We start from the raw sequence: 23,836 nt of genomic DNA, 5'->3' as shown, positions 1-23,836 counted from the left end.
CGCCTTTCCTGGATCTCGCTCTGTAGACCAGGCTGGCCTCGATCCACCTGCTCTGCCTCCCAAGTGCTGGGATTAAAGGCGTGCGCCACCACCACCCGGCAATATCTGGCTCTTTTATCTAACCTTATCTAATATATCTTATAGAATGTTTGGGATGTCAGGTACACTTCCCCATCCCTGGGTGTCTTTTCCTGGATCTGGATGTTGCCTACTTACTGTCTGGGCCACAAAGCTTGTCAAGGCAGCCGTGTAGTCAAGCTGTTTTGCCCTCCCCCTCCCAAACATGTAGATGAGTTTGGCTACTGACCATCAATTTGAGGCAACCTACCTGCCTAAGATTCTGCCTCTTGAGTGCTGGGATTATGTGTATGTGCCACTATGCCTAGCTTCTGTTTTTGTTTTGATTCTATTTTGTTTTTCAGTTTTGAGGCAGGGTCTCATGTAGGCTCGCCTTGAACTCAGTCCTCTTGGCTCCACCCCTCCATTGTTTAACTGCATGGAAAAATATTTTGCTTCTCAACAGTAACTCCACTTTTGGTCAAAGAGGCAATACATTACTTCCATCCTTATTTCTTTGCCCCCCCCCCCCCCCCCGGAGAAGCTACAGTCAACTCTGTCCAATGGTTCCATGTACTATTAAACCTATCAGCTGCCAGGCGGTGGTGGCGCACGCCTTTAATCCCAGCACTCGGGAGGCAGAGCCAGGCGGATCTTTGTGAGTTCGAGGCCAGCCTGGGCTACCAAGTGAGTGAGTTCCAGGAAAGGCACAAAGCTACACAGAGAAACCCTGTCTCGGAAAACAAAAAAACAAAAAAACAAAAAACCTATCAGTTGATTGCTCATCTGGAGGCTGTTTCCTGTTCCTGGGAGAACTGTTACCCCCAGAATACCCTTGATGCTATTGCCATTACAGTCCTCAGCCTCCATATCTGTCCCCTTGGGAGGTGTAGCAGGTGTGAGAGCTCTAGGGAGCTGCCTGTTTTTGTTCTTTACCCAGAAAAGAGAACAGTATTTCACAAGAACAAGTTGTAGAACGATGGAAATTTTCCACGAAAAGATGCCTGATTTGGATTGACCTTGGCTGAAAAACTCACTGTTCCAATCGGGAGCAACTGGTTAATGTAGCTCTTCTCTGGCACTGTGCAGAAATCCCAGGAAAGAACATCGCTGTCCTGCAGGGATAGGGGCTAAACTGACAAGATCAAAGGGAACACAAATGGGGGACAGCAGCATAGACCTGTACTCCCGGGAGTTAGCAGAACGAGGTAGAAGGATCTAGAGTTCAAGACCAGACTAGGCTACCTGGCCAGAAAGAAACGCAGCCAAAGTATACATGCTGTGTGTTTCATCTGCACAAAATTTACAGGAGGCAAATGGTCATGGAAGTGAGGGCTGTGCTTTCCCTTAAGAAAGGTGGTGTTGGGGCTGGAGAGATGGCTCAGAGGTTAAGAGCACTGCCTGCTCTTCCAGAGGTCCTGAGTTCAATACCCAGCAACCACATAGTGGCTCACAACCATCTGTAATGAGATCTGGTGCCCTCTTCTGACCTGCAGTCATACATGCTGTATACATAATAAATAAATAAATCTTAAAAAAAAAAAAAAAAAAAAAAAAAAAAAAAGAAAGGTGGTGTTCCAAAGAAGTCAGTAGGCGGGCTTCCCATTATTGCCGATTGCAAAAGATATGTCCTGATTGTACAATTTCAGTGGGCTCTAGCACTGTCTGTATGTTATAAACTAATAAAAAAAAAGTTACATAAAAAGCTTCAAAGTTTGACTTTGTTGTGCCTTCTGCAGGGAGAGAACCTATTTTCTTTCTCTGCCTTTCTTTTTATTTTCCTTCATTATTATTATTATTATTGGAGACAGGGTTTCTCTGTGTATCCCTGGCTGTCCTGGTACTCAATCTCTAGACCAGGCTGGCCTCGAACTAATAGAGATTCACCTGCCTCTGCTTCCCCAGTGCCAGGAATAAGGGTGTGCACCACCACCACCCAGCTGAGAGAAACTACCTATTTTTAACAGAATAGAAGCCAGATTGTTTTTTATGTTTTTAGAACACAGAGAAAAATCACCTATGGTTATTGAAAACAGTAACAACGTAAGAAAAAGAATGCAAAGATAAAATCCCGGCCTGGTCCTCTGGAAGAACATCCAGTGCTCCTCATAGCTGGACCATCTCTCCAGCCCCTGCTTACACTTGTATTTTTAGGGATTTGATTCTTCTTCTCAGTTGTTCTTGTCTATTTAAGTGAGATAAAGAGTCTAACTATGTATCCAATGACGTCTTGGAACTCTTAGCAGTCCTGCTTAGCCTCCTTATTACTGCCCTAGTTGGTGGGTGAGCCTGGGAGAGCAGAACCTAAAAATGAGGCAGACTGGGCTGGTGAGATGGCTCAGAGGTTAAGAGCACTGGCTGTTCTTCCAGAGGTTCTGAGTTCAATTCCCAGCAACCACGTGTTGGTTCACAACCATCTCTAATGAAAACTGGCGCCCTCTTCTGGCCATGCAGACAGAGCACTGTATAGGTAATAAATAAATAAATAAATAAATAAATAAATAAATAATGAATGAATGAATGAATGAATAAATAAATAAATAAATAAATAAATAAATAATACACCTTTAAAAAAGAAAAAAATGAGGCAGACTAAAGTCTCATGCAATAGCCAACTTTATTCAGAGAATCAGACAGTTGATATTCTGAGGATTAAGCAAGGTCATATAAGCAAAGTTCACCTGAGTTCAAGCTGTCTACAGTACAAAGGCAAGACATGTTCATGTGAGTTTAGGCTGTATACAGTCACAAGGACAACCTGTGCTTGGAAACATCTTTGAATAACAAAAGTAATAGCAATGTGTAATCCCAAGCAAACCCACTCCTATTTATTCTACCTGGGAAGGACATGCAAGCACATTCCAAGAACAACCCATGTTATGGAGTAACAGAGGTTACAAGACTCTCCTTTCGTTTTCTTGGAGTTTTCTCACAAGCTCTCAGAATTCTCCTCACTCAGCTTTATTCATGGATGTTTTACTGACATTCCCAAATGCTGAAATGATATATGTGAACTGCTACTACCATCCCCACCCTCCAGACAGGGTTTCTCTGTGTAACAGCCCAAGCTGTCTTGGAACTTGCTTTGTAGACCAGGCTGGTCTTGAACTCACACAGAGATCTCCTGCCTCTGCCTCTGGAATGCTGGGATTAAAGGCATGTGCCACCAGTGCCCAGTTTGACTTTTTTTTTTAAAGAAAAAAAATTAAAGATTCATTTCTGTTCTGTGTATGAGAATTTACCTGCTTGCATGTGTAACATGTACGCACAGTGCCCAAGGAGGCCATAAGAGGTCGGACTCAGATCCCCTGGAACTGCAGTTATGGATGGCTGTGAGTCACCACGTGGGTGCTGAAAACAGAACACGGGTCCTCTACAAGAGGAGCAAATGTTCTTCACTACTAGCCAGCTCTCCAGCTCTTCTAAAATCTTTTAAGATAGGTCTTCTGTAGCCCAGCCTAAACTCAGCTGAGGTTGTTTTGAATTGTTTCTTCCTGTCTCTACCTTCCACGTGCTAGGATTATAGGCATATGCCACTATTCTGGATTTTTGTTTTTTGGTGGGAGGCCGGGGGGTGGGGGGGATTGTTACGTTGGCTCAGTCTCTTTTCTTTCTTACATATTTTTTTGTTTTAAAAAAGTGTTTATTTGCCGGGCGGTGGTGGCGCACGCCTTTAATCCCAGCACTTGGGAGGCAGAGGCAGGTGGATCTCTGTGAGTTCGAGGCCAGTCTGGTCTACAAAGCGAGTTCCAGGAAAGGCACAAAGCTACACAGAGAAACTCTGTCTCAAAAAAAAAACAAAAAAAAAGTGTTTATTCATATTTTATTTTATATATGTATAGTAAGTTTTGCTGGCAAGTATACATATGCAATGAATATGCAGTTCCTTAGGAGGCCAGAAGATGGCATCAGATCATAGATTCTAGAATTAGAGTTACAGCCAGCCTTTAGCTGCTACGTGGGGGCTGGGAACCAAACCTGGATCCTCCAAAAGAACTACAAGTGCTCTTAACTGTAACACAAATTGCTAAACCATCTTATTAATAAAAAACCCGGAGCCAGATATTGGGGTGAATACTGAAAGATTAGAGAAACAGAACAAGCCACAGCCACCAGCTATTACCTTACCAACTCCACGAATCCTCTGACTGAAGTCCTTAGCCAAGTTCCTGTTTCCTCACACCTTATATACCTTTCTATGTCCTGCATATTACTTCTTGGGATTAAAGACCTGTATCCTTCCCCAGCAAAGACATGTGATCTCAAGTGCTGGGATTAAAGGTGTGTGCCATCACACCTGGCTCTGTTCCCAGTGTGGTCTTGAACTCACAGAGATCCAGACAGATCTCTGCCTCCTGAGTGATAGGATTAAAGGTGTGTGCCACCACGGCTGGCCTCTATGTCTAATTTGGTAGCTGTCTCTGTTCTCTGATTCCCCAGATAAGTTTTATTGGGGTATACAAATAAAATATCACCACACTTCACTGCTGAACCGTCTTGCTAGCCCACTGGTTTTCACATATGGGGGTCACACATCAGGTATTTTTTTTCTGCCCAGATACCTATCAGGTATTTTGCAGAGCAGATATTTACATTACGATTCATAACTGTAGCAAAATTACAGTTATGAAGGAGCAATGAAATAATTTTATGGTTGAGGTCACCATTACATGAGGAACTGTATTAAAGGGTCACAGCATTAGGAAGGTTGGGAACCATTGATCTTATCACCCCCCCTACACACACACACACACACACACACACACACACACACACACGCACACACACTTTTTTTTTCTTGGTTTTTCAAGACAGGGTTTCTCTGTATAGCAGCCTTGGCTGTCCTGAAACTCACTCTGTAGACCAGACTGGCCTCAAATTCACAGAGATCCACCTGCCTCTGCCTCTCAAGTGCTGGTATTAAAGGTGTGAGCTACCACCTCTGGGCTAGTCTCTAATTTTTTAAAAAAATTTGAGACAGGGTCTTGTCATTTAGTGCAAACTGGCCTCAAACTCACTGTGTATCCTACATTGGCCTCAGAGTTCCTGTAATCCTCCTGTCTCAGGTTACCAAATGCTGGGATCATGGGTGTGTACTACCATGCTAGGCTTCAGCTTTTGACTCTGAACTGTACCTTTCCCCACCCCTGGCATTAGGGGTTAAAACTAGTGCCACTTCCATACAAGATAGGAGTTCTACCACATAGGCATATCTCTAGCCTTTTAAAACTATTAAAAAATATTTTTAATTTATTTATTTTATTTTATGTATATGAATGTTTTTGCATATATGTTTATGCACCACATGTCTTCCTGGTGACCTCAGAGGTCAGAAGCGACTTCTTTTCAAGAGGACCTGGGTTTGAGTCCCAGCACCCACATAGTGGCTCACAACTGTCTGTAACTCCATTTCTAGGAGATCTAGTGCCCTCTTCTGACTTTTGTGGGTACCTCAAGAACACAGTGCACATACATGCAGGGAAAACACCCATACTCATAAAATAACAGAAGAAACTTTTTTTTTTTTTTTTTTTTTTTTTGGTTTTTCGAGACAGGGTTTCTCTGTGTAGCTTTTCACCTTTCCTGGATCTCGATCTGTAGACCATGCTGGCCTTGAACTCACAGAGATCCCCCTGCCTCTGCCTCCCAAGTGCTGGGATTAAAGGCATGCGCCACGAGAGAAGAAACATTTTTAAAGTTTATATTGATTCTTGAATTTCTTCAGAACTGGAATTCTCCATATTCAAAACTGTAAATGAATCTGTGCCCATACCTGTTTATCTTCTTCGCCTGACTGACATTCCTAGGTTAGAAAAGCAGGACTTACAGACCAATCCTGGTGTGTGTTCTGACAAGTGTACCTTACCCTTATGCCCCAGAAAACCATCTAATTAAAGATCAGGAAAATGAAGAACTCGTGTTTTATTTTCAAATAACTTTGATGTTTTTGGCTGGGGAATCACTTCTCCCTAGGATAATTATACCTCTTTTTGCAGCTGGCTGCAAAAAGGACTCTATGAAAAAGCAAAACCACTGTTGGGTATAATTTACTACATGAAATTGAGGACTGGTTACTGTTGATTCTTTCTTTCTTTTTTTTTTTTTTTTTTTTGAGACAGAGTCTCTTAGGCTAGCCTTGAACTATGGCAATCTTCCTGCCCCAACCTTCCAAACTTCAGGTATGAGCCAACCATTCCTGCCTATTGTTAGTTGCTTTTAAAGCCTGTTCCCTAGGGTGGTGGTCAAGGATCACATTTTGCTTGTTCACCTTTTGGGCATTTAGTACAATTTCAGGAATGGGGAGTGCTGAAAATATATTTGTCAAGAAATGAAAAGCAAAGTAGTAGGTGTATTGACGGGCTGTGGGTCGCTCTGGCAGGCCAGTCTTTGACTTGGTATTATGCATCTGTAAGACCCGAAAGGCACTGGCAGGGTCAGATCCAGATATCAGAAAAAGAAAGACTTCTGCCACTGGGCAGGAGGGCAGCACACGCTGGCACGCCCTGGCACATGATGTCGTTCTCCTGTGTTTGTTTTGTTTTAAGACTCGGTCTCTTTATGTAGCCCTGGCTGTCCTGGAATCACAATACTTCTTTAGAACATGTTTGGAGGTAGTTCTAGTAGGGGGAGTTCAGTCACTCTTGCTCTTGAACTGAGAAATGGTCCTCCTTTGTCCTGGAAGGTCCGGACCTTCGAGGGAACATGCTACAGGAGGGCCGTACATGCAGTGATGAGAGAAGGGGACATCTGCCTAGACAACCAGGTTAACTAAGTCAGTCCTGGTGAACAAGATGTCACAGTTGATATCATCATATTCCTCACAATGCTTCTTTTGACACAAACTCCTCATGATTCCCTCTGGCACACAAACAGGACGCAGGGCTGTCTCTACACAGAGCTGGTTTAGTCAGCACTGCTAGAACAGCTATGGAATACCTTGACTTGCCATATATTAAATCACTCTATTCTCAAAGCTGCCACTCCCTGGCATTTGCTACTGTTCCCTGCCCCATATCCTGCCTCTATAGAAAGGGTGACGATGTTGGATGTTGACAGTATCTTAGGAGTTCCCCTTTCATCAGAACTTTCCATCTCAATGAACATATTTTGAGTGTATCAGGCTCTACACACTCTGACAGACGCACAGAACTGAATATATACCACAAGGTTGGTTCAACATGTGTCAATGGCAGTACAAACTTTTATTTCTCCTTTCCAGCAGTTGAAAAACCGGTTTTGTATACTTACTTTAATTTATGACCTAAAATATTTCTGACAGGTTAGAAATGTAACTCGCTTAGGCACAGCAAGCTACAATTCACGAAATGCGTGACATCCTTCATCATGAGCCATCAGTGCCTGAGCGTTTTATTGATCTGTGCGCTTCCCTGCATCCCCACCGCAAAACAAAACAACAAAAGCCAAATCCAAACTTTCTTTGTTGGAATAAGATTTCTGATTGGTATATAGGCATGTGTTTACTAAAGAGACCTGCACAGAAATTACATACTATCTATACGTCTAGTTGCCTATTGATGGAATAGTTCCATTTATAAAGTCTTACATATAGCTAAAAAGCTTTGAATTTGATCAGGCTGTTTTTTTAACCACTTCTGGAAAGGTGGCGTTTAATTTCAGCTCTATTCCAACATTAAAAAGCTGATGGATTAGATAGTTTCCCAAAACATGACTCTCTGCACAGCGACCCCGAACAGAGCTGAGCGTTTTAGTTTTGAGACACGGTCTCGCTGTGGAGGGCATGCTGGCCTCGAAACGCGCCACCACGCGTCCGGAGGGGAAAATGATGCGGAATGAAGGACCCTCGAAGTTCTAACAAGATCAAAGCACTAGGGAGCTACCGAGCAAGCGCCACCCCCAGAGCTTTGCGAAGTAGGCACGGCCTACGCAAGCGCGCCTGTGCGCGCATGCTCCCGGAGGACGCCTCTCACATGACTCTCCTGTGCGGCTCACGTGATGTTGCTTCCGGAGGCGGGGGCCCTCGGCCAAGATGGCGGCCTACTTGCAGTGGCGGCGCTTCGTTTTCTTCGAGAAGGAGCTGGTGAAGGAGCCGCTGGGTAACGATGGGGCCGCTCCGGGGGCCGCGCCGGCCTCTGGATCCACCGCTTCCAAGTTCCTTTGCCTCCCTCCTGGCATCACCGTCTGCGACTCCGGCCGCGGGAGCCTGGTCTTTGGAGATATCCTTCTTGTGGAGCTGTCCCTTCCCTCCGCGGAAGCCTTCGGAGATTCCTCCAGCTGGAATGGAATCTGCCGGTGGTGCTTTGCGCGCTCGCAATTCGATGCGGGAGCCCAGACCTCTTCTGTGGTCTGATGGGAGAAAGAAGGAAGTCCGTTTTCTAATTTGTCAACTGAGCAGTCCTGGGCAAGTTGTTTAACGCTTGGCTTCAGTTTCCTTTTCTGTAAAAAGGTTGTTAATGCCATTTTGACAAGGTTAAGATCAGCCCTCTCTCAAGCAGATGCAACTTGCCTTTAAAGATGCGTGTGTGAGGTGTTACTTTCCCTGTCTGATATTGTGGGCAAGGAGACTAATGAGTCAAGGAGTTTGTTTGCTTTGTCACGAGGTATATGGGGAAAGCCCTTGGAGTTTCTAAAGAGGTTATGTGCATGTTCATTGATAGTCTAGATTCTGGTGTAAGTACAGTCAAGCCCTCAGGTCATGTCTGAAGCCACAAATAGTGACAAACGACGTAGGTGCTACTTTTTCCTATAGAGATGTTCCTCAACTTAGGATGGGGTCACACCCAGGCGAATCCATCATAAATAGAAAGTACTATAAGCCAGTTTGTGCATTTACCATACCTAGTCTACCAGGGTAAATAGCAACACAGTACACTGTACTTTATCAGTTTTCCCTTCTGATTCCATTGCTGACAGGGTGCTACACCTGCACAGCATCACCAGAGTATCTTTTTTTTTTGTAATTGTTGGGCAGGATCTCATTGTGTAGACGAGGCTGGCCTTGAACTCACACCAGAGCACTGGGATTAAGGGCTGGCCTCAAAGCATCTTACCCATATTACTAGCCTAGGAAAGGCTGAAGGTTCAAATTCTGCCTTCTTCTCAAGTGCTTTGCCCCTCAGCCCTTCAAAGTAGGGTGTCTACTACATGCCACTTTTGTAGCATTGTAAATTAAAAATGGTTAAATCAGTGAAAACACATACTGACCATACCTTTAATTTCTAACTCAAAGTCGGTACGAGATTAGCAACATAATACTAAAACAGAACAGTTGTAATAGTATCCTATAATTTGAAGTTATGTGAATGTGACTTTTCTTAAGATGTGTGTGTTTCATTTCTTTCTCTCTCTATATTTCTTTTTTTGTCTTTGTTTTTTTTTTGAGACAGGGTTTCACTCTAGCCCTGACTGTCCTAGAACTCACTCTGTAGACCAGGCTGGCTTCAAACTCACAGAGATCCACCTGCCTCTGCCTCCTGAGTGCTGGGATTAAAGGTGTTTGCCACCACTGCCTGGCATTTCTTTTTCAGTTACAACTCTTTTTTTCATAAAATATTTTAATTCTTCATCTACTGTAGTGATACTTCAGGACTATGGTTGTTTGAAGGTAACTTAAAGTATAGAAAATGCAGCCACAGATTAGAGGGTGAGGGAGGGATATGTCACTCCTTGGAAAGGAAGCTTCTTGACTCCCCTGCACATATGGAAGGCCAGATCTGGTTCTTGCCACGTTCCCTACAGCTTACAGGCTTCCAGGCCTACAAACTACGTGTGACACATCTGTATCAGCTGAAGCAGCACAATATTCTGGCATCAGTTGGTGAGGATGAAGAGGGTATTAACCCCCTGGTAAGTCCCAGAAAAGAAAGATCCAGAAGCCAAGGACTGTGTTTTGGTTGGAGGGAGACTGACACTCACGTGTCTGTGGTCTGTCCCCAGGTAAAGATCTGGAACCTAGAAAAGAGAGATGGTGGCAATCCACTCTGCACCCGGATCTTCCCTGCCATCCCAGGGACAGAGCCAACTGTTGTGTCTTGTTTGACGGTTCATGAAAATCTCAACTTTATGGCCATTGGTAAGCAGCAAAAAGTGGGAAACCAACCTCTCTACATTCCCACCCCCTCAGACAGGGTTTCTCTGTGTAGCCTTGGCTGTCCTAGAACTCCATTCCTAGATTTTTAAACACATTTTCTTTGAAGTAGTTTTTACAGTTCATATGTGGTGTTCTCATGGCACTGACCCAAGGCCTTGTAGATTTATTAAAGTTTATAATGGTAAGATATTTAGTTTCTTTGAAAATGAGTCAGTGAATAGAGATACTGAGGTTCCCAGGTTACCATTAGTGAAGTTGTAGGTGCAGGAGAAAGCATGTCTTTCTTACGAGTGCCTTCCATGGCCTTTTTCTCTGTTTCCACTCCCTTCTCTTTTCAACCCCACTGAAACACTGTTTTCTGGTCTTCAGGTTTCACAGATGGCAGTGTTACTCTGAACAAGGGAGACATCACCCGGGACCGCCATAGCAAGACCCAGATTTTACACAAGGGCAACTATCCAGTCACTGGACTGGCCTTTCGCCAAGCAGGAAAGACCACTCACTTGTTTGTTGTGACAACTGAAAATGTTCAGGTATGATTAAGGTCACACTCAAGGGGAACCATGGAGGGTCTCTCCAGCGCTCAGGGGAATAGTGTAAGCAACTAACAGGAGAGGTGGGAGTCTTGCCATAGAGCCTTGAATCATTTGCCCAGTTTAATACTTTATTTCTTCATGTAGGAGACTAGAAGAGGGAGACTTAGGAAAAGAACTCTGTGCTTGTAGTAGAATAACTTGATTCTCCATTGTTAAGCATAATTAGGACAAATAGCTTTGCCTCTCTGGCTCCTGGTGTTCCATTACATTCTTAATCTTAAAAAAAATTCTTGCCGGGCGGTGGTGGCGCACGCCTTTAATCCCAGCACTCGGGAGGCAGAGCCAGGCGGATCTCTGTGAGTTCGAGGCCAGCCTGGGCTACCAAGTGAGTTCCAGGAAAGACGCAAAGCTACACAGAGAAGCCCTGTCTTGAAAAACCAAAAAAAAAAAAAAAAAAAAAAAAAATTCTCCCCCAGTTTTTATTTATGTAAGTGTAGGCTATGTTTGTGGGTTTGCCTTCAGAGGGCAGCTGGAGTTTCGGCAGTTGTGAACTGCCTTTGGAAAACGTTTGCTACCAAAGGTCAACCCCAGAGCCGCATGTTCACTGTACTCACACTTAGACTGAACTGCCTCCCCAGACTAGGAATACACTTCTGCTAGAACAGCAAAGAACCATTGCGTTTCTCTAACTGGCATGATAGCTTGTGATCATATAAAAGAAAGAGACTATGGCCCCCAATACATTGATCCAGTAGCTGGATGGTGGTGACTGGAGAAGGCAGGGACCGTGGGCAAGTAGAATGCTAAGTGGAGAAAATGTGAGAGAGTCAAGGTAGATGTCTGTAGCCGGACGTAATGGTGCACACTTTTAATTCAGCATTGGGGAGGCAGAGGCAGGTGGATCTCTGTGAGGCCAGCCTGGTCTACAGAGCAGGTTCCAGGACAGCCAGGACTACAATGAGAAACCCTGTCTTGAGAAAAAAACAAACAAACAAAATAAAGAAAAGAAATGAATGTCTTTATGAAGGCTTAGGTGCTGCCTCTTCAAAGGGAGCCTGCTAACTTTTTTTTACCTTTGGCAGTCCTATATCGTTTCTGGAAAGGACTACCCCCGTGTGGAGCTGGACACCCATGGTTGTGGCCTGCGCTGCTCAGCCCTGAGCGACCCTTCTCAGGACCTGCAGTTCATTGTTGCCGGAGATGAGTGTGTTTACCTTTATCAGCCGGATGAACGTGGGCCCTGCTTTGCCTTTGAGGGTCATAAGCTCATCACCCACTGGTTCAGAGGCTACCTTGTCATTGTCTCCCGAGACCGGAAGGTTTCTCCCAAGTAAGACTCCCGGGAAAGGGGAAAAGGAGAGGACTAGACTTGTGCCCCAGAACTATCGTAGTTTTAAAGCCCTAATGCCTGGATCCAGCCAGTCTGTCATTTGAGTTTTATGTAGGTTGACCTTCCACCTAGATTCAGTTAACTATTTTTACTGAAAAATAAGGTTTTGCTCCAGACATTTGCTGTGAAAATACTAGGATTGGATTTTTTTGCTCTTTGGTTAAAGTAAGTTAGGTAGAACCAGAGGATTGAGTGTTGAGGAAGTGCAAAGTGCTAGGAAGTATAAGGCCTGGGTTTTCTTTTCTTTTCTTTCTTTCTTTTTTAATTAATTTATTTAACTTTATTTTATGTGCATTGGTGTGAAGCTATCAGATCCTCTGGAACTGGAGTTACAGACAGTTGTGAGCTGCCACATGGGTGCTGGGAATTGAACCCGGGTCCTCTGAAAGAGGAGCTAGTGCTCTTAACCTCAGCCATCTGTCCAGCCCCAGGCCTGGGTTTTCTTGTTGGGGGTTTTTGTCATCTTCATCGTAGTTTTCTAGAGCAGTGAAAGGGAATGGTGGGCCTTTGGCATAGTGAAAGCACTCCCTGTTGGTTTGTGTGTGTGTGTGTATATGCTCACGTGTGTGCAGGTGTATATATGTATGTATGTATGCATGTGTGTGGAGGCTGGAGGACAGCCTCAGGTATCATTCCTCAGGCACGATCCACTGTTTATTTTGGAGACAGTCTCTGACTGGCCTGGAGCTCACCAAGTATACTAGGCTGCTGGTTGGCAACCAGTGAGGCCCCAGGATCTGCCTGTACCCATTTCCCTAGCCCAAGTGTGTGCCACTGTACCCGTTGTTTTATTTTATGTTTTTTCCTTTAATTATGTGTATATATTTGTGTGTGGATTTTGTGCATACGTGTGCGGGTGCTCATGGAGGTCAGAGGCATCTGATCCTCTGAAGCTAGAGTTATAGGTGGTTGTGAGCCACCTGATGTGGGTGCTAGGAACTGAACTGGGGTCTTCTAAAAGAGCAGCAAGTGCTCTTAACTGCTGAGCCATCTCTCCCACCCCTGTACCTTTTTTTAAATGTAGGATCTAAGTATTGAACTGAGATCCTCGTGCTGCAGAGCAAGCATTTTATCAACAGGGCCCTCTCCTAGCCCCTGTTGGATTGTTTTCATTCAGTACCAAGCACATTGTCTAATACCAGGCGATGGGTGATTTTTTGTAGTTGTTGTTGAGTGGGTGGACATCTGAATGTTTAATTTTCTACTCTGTTGGCTAGGATTAATGATAGGATGCCAAAGGGTAAGACCAGGATTATGTTCTTTTCCACAGCTGTCAGCACAATTCTGCATGTGTGAGATGAGCTGCTGGAGGGGCCAATGAGGTGATTTGTTCTAACTGGAATGGGGCAGCACCAGAGTTGTCATGGGAAGGAACCATAAGGGAATTGAGACAGAGGTGGCCTAAATAGTGGGTGCTTTTCTTTCCTGTGCAGGTCAGAGTTTACCAACAGGGACTCACAGAGCTCTGACAAGCAAATTCTCAACATCTATGACCTGTGCAACAAGTTCATAGCCTACAGCGCTGTTTTTGAGGATGTAGTGGATGTGCTCGCTGAGTGGGGCTCCCTGTACGTGCTGACGCGGGATGGGCGGGTCCACGCATTGCAGGAGAAGGACACACAGACCAAACTGGAGGCAAGGCCACCAGGTTCTCAGAGTTGGCACAAGCATCTGGAAGTAGCTGCAGGAATAGGTTTCTTAGGTCACCTGGGCCCAGGGACTTTCCTTCCTTTGGGTCACAGCCTTATTCAGTTTCCTTAGGATAGCATAACAGTGGCCTAGATGTGGCTCTGGAGGGAAGTAATGGCTGGGAACCTGAGCCAACCCTCCTTGTTTACAGAGACCTGTATGAGGTGAGGTGATGCTGGTGTTGGTCTTGGGGTTACCTTGAGGTCTTTGTCTAGACTGTAGGCAGATTGTAACTCCAGGACTGTCTACTTTGTTTATTATGGTATGTTTGGGAGGGCATACTCTCAGGACTGCCTCTACCAATGTGCTCATCTCTCCTCTAGATGCTGTTTAAGAAGAATCTATTTGAGATGGCAATTAACTTGGCTAAGAGTCAACATCTGGACAGTGATGGGCTAGCTCAAATTTTCATGCAGTATGGAGACCATCTCTACAGCAAGGGCAACCATGATGGGGCTGTGCAGCAGTATATCCGGTTAGTCTGGGTGTGCCGTGGGTGTAGCTCTGGATGCAGAACAGTCATCTGAAACCCACGCTGGAGGCGAAAGCAGAAGTGTGTGTGTCGGGAGGGGGGAGAGGGTGTCTTGTAGTTCATCAGGAAGTGTTCACTTTTACTATGGAAACTGGGCTGCCAGTGAGAGGATAACTAACTGGGCATGCTGGTACATACTTTTAGTCCCAGGACTGAAGCAGGAGGATTGATTGTGAGTTCAAAATTAGTCTGTGCTACACCTGAACCTATCTTAAAACACAAGACAGGGCATGGTGGTACAAACCTTTAATCCTAGTACTTGGGAAACAGAGGCAGGCTGATCTCTGTGAGTTCAAGGCGAGTCTGCTCTACATAGAGAGTTCCAGGACAGCCAGGACTACATAGAGAGACCCTATCTCAAAAAAACAAAAGCCACCCAGCCCTGTACTCATGCTTACTTTGGCAGCAAGGATAACATGCAGGTTTGTGAAGTGGTTCATAAAAAAGAAGAACCAGTGTACTGGGCTGGTTGTGGTGGCACTTGCCTATAATCCCAGCACTGAGAAAAGAGAGACAGGAGGATTGCCCTAAGTTCAAGGCCAACCTGGTCCAGATAACAATTTGCTAAGCCAGCCATGACTACATAGTGAGACCTCGTCTCAAAAACAACAAGAGCCAGTGTTGTGGAGCCTTGTGCAGTGTCGTTAATAGTCTACTATCCTGATACCACCTTGACTTTGTTAGAAGTGAGCTCCTCAAGACCCACTAACATGCTCTACAGTGATCCCTGTACAGCCACTCCACTAAGTACTCCATCCTGATGATACTGATGTTTCCCTAGAACCATTGGAAAGTTGGAGCCATCTTACGTGATCCGGAAGTTTCTGGATGCCCAGCGCATCCACAACTTGACTGCCTACCTGCAGACCCTGCATCGGCAATCTCTGGCTAATGCTGATCATACCACCCTGCTTCTGAACTGCTATACCAAGCTCAAGGACAGCTCAAAGTTGGAGGAATTCATCAAGGTGAAGGGTGGTGTTGGATGGGATGATTTCCTAGTAAGCCTCACTGAACCTGAAGTGGCTTACTCGGACTTGCTGTTTCTCAGCAGAACACAGGAAAGCAGCGGGCCAGCTTTATTTGGGAACCAGTGCTTTCTCTTGTATAAACAGGAAAAAAAGCCGGGTGGTGGTGGCGCACGCCTTTAATCCCAGCACTTGGGAGGCAGAGGCAGGCAGATCTCTGTGAGTTCGAGGCCAGCCTGGTCTACAGTGAGATCCAGGACAGGCACCAAAACTACACAGAGAAACCCTGTCTCGGAAAAACCAAGGGAAAAAAAAAAAAAAAACAGGAAAAAGAGCAGTTGCTAGCTGTCGAGAACATTCCATGGTGCTGAAGCCCAGGAAGTGCCATTAAAGAAGCCCTCAGTCCCTAGAAATGTCTTTTCTTCTTTTACATTTATTTAATTTTATTTTATGTGCATTGGTGTTTTGTCTGTGTGAGGGTGGATCCCCTTTAACTGTAGTTATAGACAGCTGTGAGCTGCCATGTGGGGGCTGGGAATTGAACCCAGGTCCTCTGGAAGAGCAGCCAGTGCTCTTAACTAGAGATGAGCCATCTCTCCAGCCCTAGAAATGTCTTTCTAGTGATAGGGACAGAGGAAAGCCTTGGGTTTTTAAGCAGAAATTGCAAGAGGCTGGCTGGCATGTTTTCACAGGCAAGATGTAATGCCCTTTAGTAACATGCCTTAAAGATGCCTGCTTGTTCCCCCTTCTCCAGCCGCCTGTGCGCATGATTTTGTGTGATGTCTTGTTGGCAGACAAAGAGTGAGAGTGAGGTCCACTTTGATGTGGAGACGGCCATCAAGGTCCTCCGGCAGGCTGGCTACTACTCCCATGCCCTCTATCTGGCTGAGAACCATGCACATCATGAGTGGTACTTGAAGATCCAGCTAGAGGACATTAAGGTGGGTGAGGTTCTTGCTTTGGGCAAAGTGCTGCTTTGAGGACACACTGGGAAAGATAAAAATGCATCCTGGTGGGTGAGGCAGGAAGAGCACTAATTTGCCTTTGCCCTCTCCACAGAACTACCAGGAAGCCCTTCAGTATATCGGTAAGCTGCCTTTTGAGCAGGCAGAGAGTAACATGAAGCGCTATGGCAAGATCCTCATGCACCACATACCGGAGCAGACGACCCAGTTGCTGAAAGGACTTTGTACTGACTACCGGCCCAGTCCAGAAGGCCGAGGTGATCGGGAGGCTCCAGGCTTCCGGGTGAGACCTGGGAAAACAGTTTTGGGTAGCAGGGATCACCTTAGAGGCCTGTTCACTCAGCCCCCTCGCCTCTTTCTTTCCTCCGTCCTAGGCCAACTCCGAGGAGTTCATCCCCATCTTTGCAAACAACCCGAGAGAGCTGAAAGCTTTCCTGGAGCACATGAGCGAAGTGCAGCCGGACTCGCCCCAGGGCATCTACGACACGCTCCTGGAGCTGAGGCTGCAGAACTGGGCCCATGAGAAGGAGCCACAGGTGACACCTGGCCAGAGCATGGGAGGTGCTGGAAAGACAGCGGGGTGCTCAGTGGTCTCGCGTGTGTGAGGCCTCGGCTTCCTTCCCTAGCAATGAATAAAGAAAAGATAGCTCCTCTTGTGCCTGTCCTCTAGCTAGCTTTGTGGCTGCCTTTGTTGCTTTCTTCAGATCAGGGATTCCCAACCTTGCTGATGCTGCGACCCTTTAATACACAGTTCCTCATGTTGTGGTGACCCCCAGCATAAAATTATTTTCATTGCTACTTCATAACCATATTTTTGCTATTGTTATGACTCATAATGTAAATGTTTTTGGAGACAGAGGCTTGCCAATGGGATCATGACCCACAGGTTGAAAACAGCTGGTTTTCAGAGTAGCCCCTCACCTCTGGGGCTATATGGGTTTCACTGATGGGAAATCGGACTGAGATTTGCCTCGTCTAAAAAATCTTGTGCCCTCTGCTGACTAACAGCCCCACCCACTTCTCTTGTAGGCCAAGGAGAAACTTCACGCAGAGGCCATCTCCTTGCTGAAGAGTGGCCGATTCTGTGATGTGTTTGACAAGGCACTGGTCCTGTGCCAAATGCATGACTTCCAGGATGGGGTCCTTTACCTCTACGAGCAGGGGAAGCTGTAAGAATCGGGGACTTCCAGGGAAAGGGGAAGAGTCAGGTAATTTTCCAGGGACAATCTCTGAGGTGTGCCCTTTCCCCGGCCCCAGGTTCCAGCAGATCATGCATTACCACATGCAGCATGGGCAGTACCGACAGGTAATTGCCGTGTGCGAGCGCCATGGGGAGCAGGACCCCTCCCTGTGGGAACAGGCCCTCAGCTACTTCGCCCGCAAGGAGGAAGACTGCAAGGAGTATGTGGCAGCTGTACTCAAGCATATCGAGAACAAGAACCTCATGCCACCTCTTCTAGGTACTTGGGAGGAGAGGCTGGCTGAGGGAGGCTCTGTTTAGTGGGTGCTGTGTGGTTCATTATCTCATGTCTTCTTGGCCTCTCATCTCAGTGGTACAGACCCTGGCCCACAACTCCACAGCTACCCTGTCCATCATCCGAGACTACCTGGTCCAAAAACTGCAGAAACAGAGCCAGCAGATTGCACAGGATGAGCTTCGGGTGAGGCGGTACAGGGAGGAGACCACTCGTATCCGTCAGGAAATCCAAGAGCTCAAGTCAAGGTATCCATAATTGGATATGTGGAGTGGACAGGGGATGAGTTCGTCTGTCACAATGTGATGTTATGTGCTTTCCAGACAGAGGATCTGTGAAGTGTGTTTGAGCTCCTTTCTCCTTTTTTTCTCCCTTCCTCCTTCTTCCTCCTGCAAGGAGTAACCTAAGGCAGCGGTTCTCAACATGTGGGTCACTACCCCTTTGGGAGTTGCATATCAATTATCTTGCATATCAGATATTTACATCACAATTCAATTATTCACCCATTTATTTATTTTAAGTTTTTCGAGATAGGATTTCTCTATGTAACAGTCCTGGCTGTCCTGGAACTCACTCTGTAGACCAGGCTGGCTTTGAACTCACAGAGATCCACCTGCTTCTGCCTCCTGAGTGCTGGGATTAAAGGTGTGTGCCATCACTCCCAGCTTTACACTACTGATTCATAACCATAGTAAAATTATAGTTATGGGCCGGGCGGTGGTGGCGCACGCCTTTAATCCCAGCACTTGGGAGGCAGAGCCAGGCGGATCTCTGTGAGTTCGAGGCCAGCCTGGGCTACCAAGTGAGTTCCAGGAAAGGCGCAAAGCTACACAGAGAAACCCTGTCTCAAAAAACAAAACAAAACAAAACAAAACAAAAAAAAAAAAAATATAGTTATGAAGTGGCAATGAAGTAATTTTATAGTTAGGGTCACCACAACATGAGGACCTATATTAAAGAGTCGTAGCATTAGGAAGGTTGAGAATCACTGATTGAAGGCCTCTTGTACATGCTAGGCATCTACCCTACCACTGAAACTACACACCCCAGCCCATATCTTAATGAAGGAATTCTAAAAAAATAATTAGCTATATATCCCCTTTTTTGTTTTGTTTGAGACAAGGTCTGTCTATATTTGCCTTAGCTGTCCTATCACAGAGATCCACCTGCTTCTGTCTCCTGAGTGCTAGTATTAAAGGGGTGTGCCACCATACCCAGCCATAAATCTTATTTTTAAAGATTTCAGTATATGGCCGGGCAGTGGTGGCGCACGCCTTTAATCCCAGCACTCGGGAGGCAGAGCCAGGCGGATCTCTGTGAGTTCGAGGCCAGCCTGGGCTACCAAGTGAGTCCCAGGAAAGGCGCAAAGCTACACAGAGAAACCCTGTCTCGAAAAACCAAAAAAAAAAAAAAAGATTTCAGTATATGGGAAAAAAAATGTGCCACTATCGCCCAGCCTAAGCTGGCCCTGGCTGCACTTGCCTTTAATCCCAGCACTCAGGAAGGCAGAGGCAGGCAGATCTTTGTGAGTTCAAAACAGAGAAACCTGGTCTAAAAAACAGAGAAACCCTGTCCCAGAAACAAACAAACAAACAAACCAAAAAAACAGGAAAAAAAAAAGATTTTAGTGTGCGTGAGTCTGTGTGTCTGTGTATTTGTGTTTGTGAGTGTGCTTGTGCTTGTATAAGAGCTTGTGCCTACTGAGGCCAGAGAGGCTATTGGATCTCCTGGAACTGGAGTTACAGGCGGTTGTAAGCCCCTTAATGTAGAAGCTGGGAACTAAACTCAGGTCCTCTTCAAGAGAAGTGTGTATGTTTAACCAGTGATCCGTCTCTTCAGCCCTATTAAATTATGTATGTGTTTGTGTGCAAGCCTGTGCACCTGAATGCACGTGCCTACATTTGACAAAGGCATCAGATCTCCAGGTTGAGAGAGTTACAGGCAGTTCTGAGCCCCGGCCCACCCCACCCCCTGTATACTGGGAGTTGAATTCAATTTTCCTTCTACAAAAACAATATGTACTCTTAACTGCAGAGCCATCTTTCTAGCCCCGTGAGTCCCATAATGGGCTTTGGAGGAGGTCATTTTATGGCCAGGCCAGTTCTTCTCAGCATACATAATATTTACATTTTCTAAGCAAACATCTAAATTGTGAAGATGGTCTGAAGTAAAATTTGATTTTAGACAGTACAGAAAGTGGATAATTTAGATCTCAACATTTTTATTTGTTTGCATTTCTGGAGATTGATTCCAGAGCCACTTAAATACTAGGCGAGCACAGTACCACCAAGCTGGACCCCTAGAGTCACTTAAATGCTAGGCAAGCACAGTACCGTCGAGCTGGACCCCCAGGACTCTTAAAAACAATTGCTTTTGTGTGTGTGAGTGTGGGTACATGTATGCCACAGGGCCCTGTGGAAGTCAGAGGACTGCTTTCACTAGTTCTGGCCTTGTTGAGGTAGGGACTCTTAACTTTTTTTTTTTTTTTTAAATATGTATTTAGTATGATACACAAACTATAAGAGTAGATGTAGGGGCTGGAGAGATGGCTCAGAGGTTAAGAGCACTGACTGCTCTTCCAGAGGTCCTGAGTTCAATTCCCAGCAACCACATGGTGGCTCACAACCATCTGTAATGAGATCTGGTGCCCTCTTCTAGCCTGCTGTCATATATGCTGTATACATAATAAAAATAAAAAAATCTTAAAAAAAAAAAAAAGAGTAGATGTAGTTGAATGAAGTTTCATATAAAAGGAACGAATTTGCATCTTACATCCAGCTCAAGAAACAGGACATTGCCAGAGCCCCAGAAGCCCCTTTCCTGAGTCCTTCCAGTCCTTGCATCTCTCTGCCTAGGGGAACCATTACCTTGCACACAACAGTTTTGGCTGCTGGGTGCTTTACCCAAATGAAACCATATGCTATAGTCTTGCTTGTAATTGTTCAAAACTGTGTGGATGGGGATTCTTACTTCTTCCATACTGCATGCTCCAGTCTCCCTTACCCACACCTCTAGGAGTGCCTGAATCACAGTTATGCACTACCAAACCCACTTCTCCACACGGGCTCCAGGGCTCTGACTTGGCTTGTCAGCCAGCACTTTATCTGCTGAGTCATCTCTCCAGCCCTTCTTTGTAGTTGCTATGACAGGGTCTCACTGAATTACCCAGCCTCTTCTTGAACTCACTTTGTAGGCCAGGCTGATCATGAACCTCTGATTCTATTGCCTCAGCCTTCTCAATAGCTATGATTACAGGCCTGTAACTCTAGGCTCTGTTTGTTTTTGTTTTTATTTAATTTGCCTTTTTTTTTTTTTTTTTTTTTTTTCATGTGCCTTGGTGTTTTGCTTGCATGTATGTGTGTGTGTGAGGATGTCAGATCCTGGAACTGGAGTTGCAGACAGTTGTGAACTGCCATTGGGTGCTAAGGAATTGAACCCTGATCCTTTGGAAGAGCAGCCAGTTCTCTTAACCACGGAGTCCTCTCTCCTGCCCATATTTTGCTTTATTTTTGAGACATAGTCTTACCCTACAGCCTGGGCTGACCTTGAACTCAAAGCAGTCTTTCTGCTTCAGCCTCCTGAGTGCTGAGATTTCAGGAATGAGCCATCCTGCCTGGATAGAGTTATTCTCAAGTGTCAAATCCTTAGGGGTTTGTTTTGTTTGTTTGAGACAGTCGTGTAGCTGCAGCTGCCCTGGACTCTAACCGTCCTGAAGTGCTGGGATCATAGGCATTTACTACCACACCCAGCTGTCAAGTGTTCTGTCTATTCTGCCCATTACACTATAAAATGTTTACTATGAAAAGGGTTCTGCATTCCACTCAGCCTTTATTACATCTGAAGCCTTTAATGAATAACGCCAACAAGAAGCCCTGTCTTCGTGGGCCTTATGTCCTAGAGACATACAGTGAACATTCTAAATAAGCAGGCTTGGGACTGGAGAGATGGCTCAGCAGTTAAGAGTGCTCACTGCACTTGCAGAGGAGCTAGGTTCAATTTCCAGCACCCACATCAAGTGGCTCACAACGGCTTGTAACGCCAGCTCCAGGAAATTTGATGTCCTTTTCAGACCTCTGCAGGCACCAAACTCTAGTGGTATACACTCAGACACACACATACACATAAAATAAATCTAGAAAACAAATAGGCAGATGGTTACAGTGTTGGAGGTAGTTGTAAATTCTGAGGAGAAAATAAATGCGGAAAGAGAAGGGGACTAGAGAGATGGGTCAGTGATTAAGAGCATGTCCTTTTCTTGCAGAGGACTCAAGTTCAATTCCCAGCACTCACATCAGGTACCCACAGCCACCTGTAACTCCAGGGGCTCCGATACTTCCTGCCTGGCGGATACCTGAACTCACATATAATTTAAAAAAAGAAACCTTAAAAATTGAAAGTGGTGGGAGGGAGTTAGAAGATGGCTTAGTGGTTAAGAGTACTTACTTGATTCACAGCACACACACAATGGCTCACAACCATTTATAACTTCAGTTCCAGGGTTCCAACACCCTTCTCTGACCTCCTGTGGTACATATACAGATATAGAAAACCCACTCATATACATAAAAGCGAATAAAGCCAGGTATGGAAATCTGTAAAGAAGATAATAGTAAAGGGAGAGGAACACTGTGTGTGTGTGTGTGTGTGTGTGTGTGTGTGTGTGTGTGTGTGTCTGTCTGTCTGTCTGTCTGTCTGTCTGTGTCTGTGTGTGGCAGGGCGGGGCTGGGGGAGTTGGTGTTGAATGCCATGATACTGTAGATTGAATGCAGGCCGGGGGCCTTACTAAGTAAATACTTTGCTAAACTAGATCTGCACCTCCTCCCTATTGCAAATGTCTGCCACAGTTTTAGATAAGGTGGGCAGGAATGGCTCCTTTAAAAGGATGTGATACTAGTTTGAAAACTGAAAAAGGGCAGAATCTATCCTTCTGGATTATGTGCTGGTAAAAAACTTCACTCCAGGTTGGAGCTTTTGTCTGTTTGATTCCCTTTGGGTGCTAAAACCAGGCAGGGCTTCTGGACCTTGCAGAGACTTGTTCATCTGTTTCCTCTCTCCACTGGGCGTTTGGCCCTGCCCTCAGTCTTTGCTACTGTTCCTGTCTCCTGCCCGTAGTCCGAAGATTTTCCAGAAGACCAAGTGCAGCATCTGTAACAGCGCCTTGGAGCTGCCCTCAGTCCACTTCCTGTGTGGCCACTCCTTCCACCAGCACTGCTTTGAGAGTTACTCGGAGAGCGATGCTGACTGCCCTACCTGCCTCCCTGAGAACCGCAAGGTGATGGACATGATCCGGGCCCAGGAGCAGAAACGAGACCTTCATGATCAGTTCCAGCACCAGGTGGGGATGAGGAGGTTAAAGGGTGGGGAGCGGGGAGCTGGAGAGATGGCTCAGTAGTTCAGGGCACTTCTGCTGTCTGGAGGACCTGAGTCCACATCACGAGGCTCACAAGTGCCTGTGATTCAGTTCCATGGTATCTGATGCCCTCTTTTGGCCTCTGTTGGTGTACACACACACACACACACACACACACACACACACACACACACACACACACACACACAAGACCAGGGCCACCATCAGTGTCACACAGTGTCCTCAGAGTACCAGAGGACTTGTTTTTTTCAGTGAGCAGCTGAGCACTGCGGATCTGACTCTCTCCCTCTTTCCTTCTAGCTCAAATGCTCCAACGACAGCTTTTCTGTGATTGCCGACTACTTTGGCCGAGGGGTTTTCAACAAGTTGACTCTCCTGACCGACCCTCCTACAGCCAGACTGACCCCCAGCCTGGAGGCTGGGCTGCAGCGGGACCTGCTGATGCACTCCAGGAGGGGAACTTAATTAAGCAGCTCCTGGGAAGGCCTGGATCTCTTGGGCCCCTAAAGCACAGACATGACCACAGTTCAGACTCAAGACAGGATCTGCTTTCCCTTCCTCTCATCTTGCCAGCCTGCTGTCCTCCTGCTGACCAGCAGTCTAGATTATTCCACACCAGTGAAGAAGGGCACCTCAGCAACCTCTCTGTGGACAATAGCTGCTTTCTTCTCTAGTCAAGGGCACCAGGCTGTGCTTGGGTCCTTGTTCTCAGAGCCTATAAATAAAAGAGTATAATGACTTGAGGGTTGAAGAATATTTTTTTTTTTTAAAGATTTATTTATTT

General features: G+C 45.8%; 1 protein-coding gene across 2 annotated transcripts; it reads left to right on the top strand.

The window, feature by feature from the left end:
* Window positions 1-8,018: 8,018 nt before the first annotated feature.
* Window positions 8,019-23,790, top strand: Vps11 (VPS11 core subunit of CORVET and HOPS complexes). Of its 2 annotated transcripts, XM_059267708.1 has the most exons (16): window positions 8,019-8,252; window positions 9,734-9,882; window positions 9,973-10,108; window positions 10,496-10,659; window positions 11,745-11,992; window positions 13,486-13,687; window positions 14,065-14,216; window positions 15,055-15,241; window positions 16,036-16,182; window positions 16,301-16,489; window positions 16,581-16,742; window positions 17,236-17,375; window positions 17,464-17,666; window positions 17,758-17,929; window positions 22,794-23,016; window positions 23,353-23,790. In XM_059267708.1, exons 1-16 carry the CDS (start codon window positions 8,066-8,068, stop codon window positions 23,515-23,517), a joined length of 2,826 nt encoding a protein of 941 aa, XP_059123691.1. In that variant the 5' UTR covers window positions 8,019-8,065; the 3' UTR covers window positions 23,518-23,790. The 2 variants fall into 2 exon arrangements, with proteins under 2 accessions (XP_059123691.1, XP_059123690.1); XM_059267707.1 differs by lacking the exon at window positions 8,019-8,252 and having other exon boundaries at window positions 9,494-9,882.
* The last annotated feature ends 46 nt before the right edge of the window (window positions 23,791-23,836 follow it).

Source organism: Peromyscus eremicus, chromosome 7 (genome assembly GCF_949786415.1).
Source record: "Peromyscus eremicus chromosome 7, PerEre_H2_v1, whole genome shotgun sequence".
NCBI classification, from domain to species: domain Eukaryota; kingdom Metazoa; phylum Chordata; class Mammalia; order Rodentia; family Cricetidae; genus Peromyscus; species Peromyscus eremicus.
The sequence above is the reverse complement of the archived record's forward strand: the minus strand, read 5'-3'. Positions and strand labels throughout refer to the sequence as shown.

Coding starts and splice junctions, on each gene's coding strand:
- Vps11 (XM_059267708.1), top strand. CDS start 8,066: ATGGCGGCCTACTTGCAGTGGCGGCGCTTCGTTTTCTTCGAGAAGGAG. Junction 10,660..11,744: donor TGACAACTGAAAATGTTCAG/GTATGATTAAGG, acceptor TACCTTTGGCAG/TCCTATATCGTTTCTGGAAA. Junction 16,743..17,235: donor CCCATGAGAAGGAGCCACAG/GTGACACCTGGC, acceptor CTTCTCTTGTAG/GCCAAGGAGAAACTTCACGC.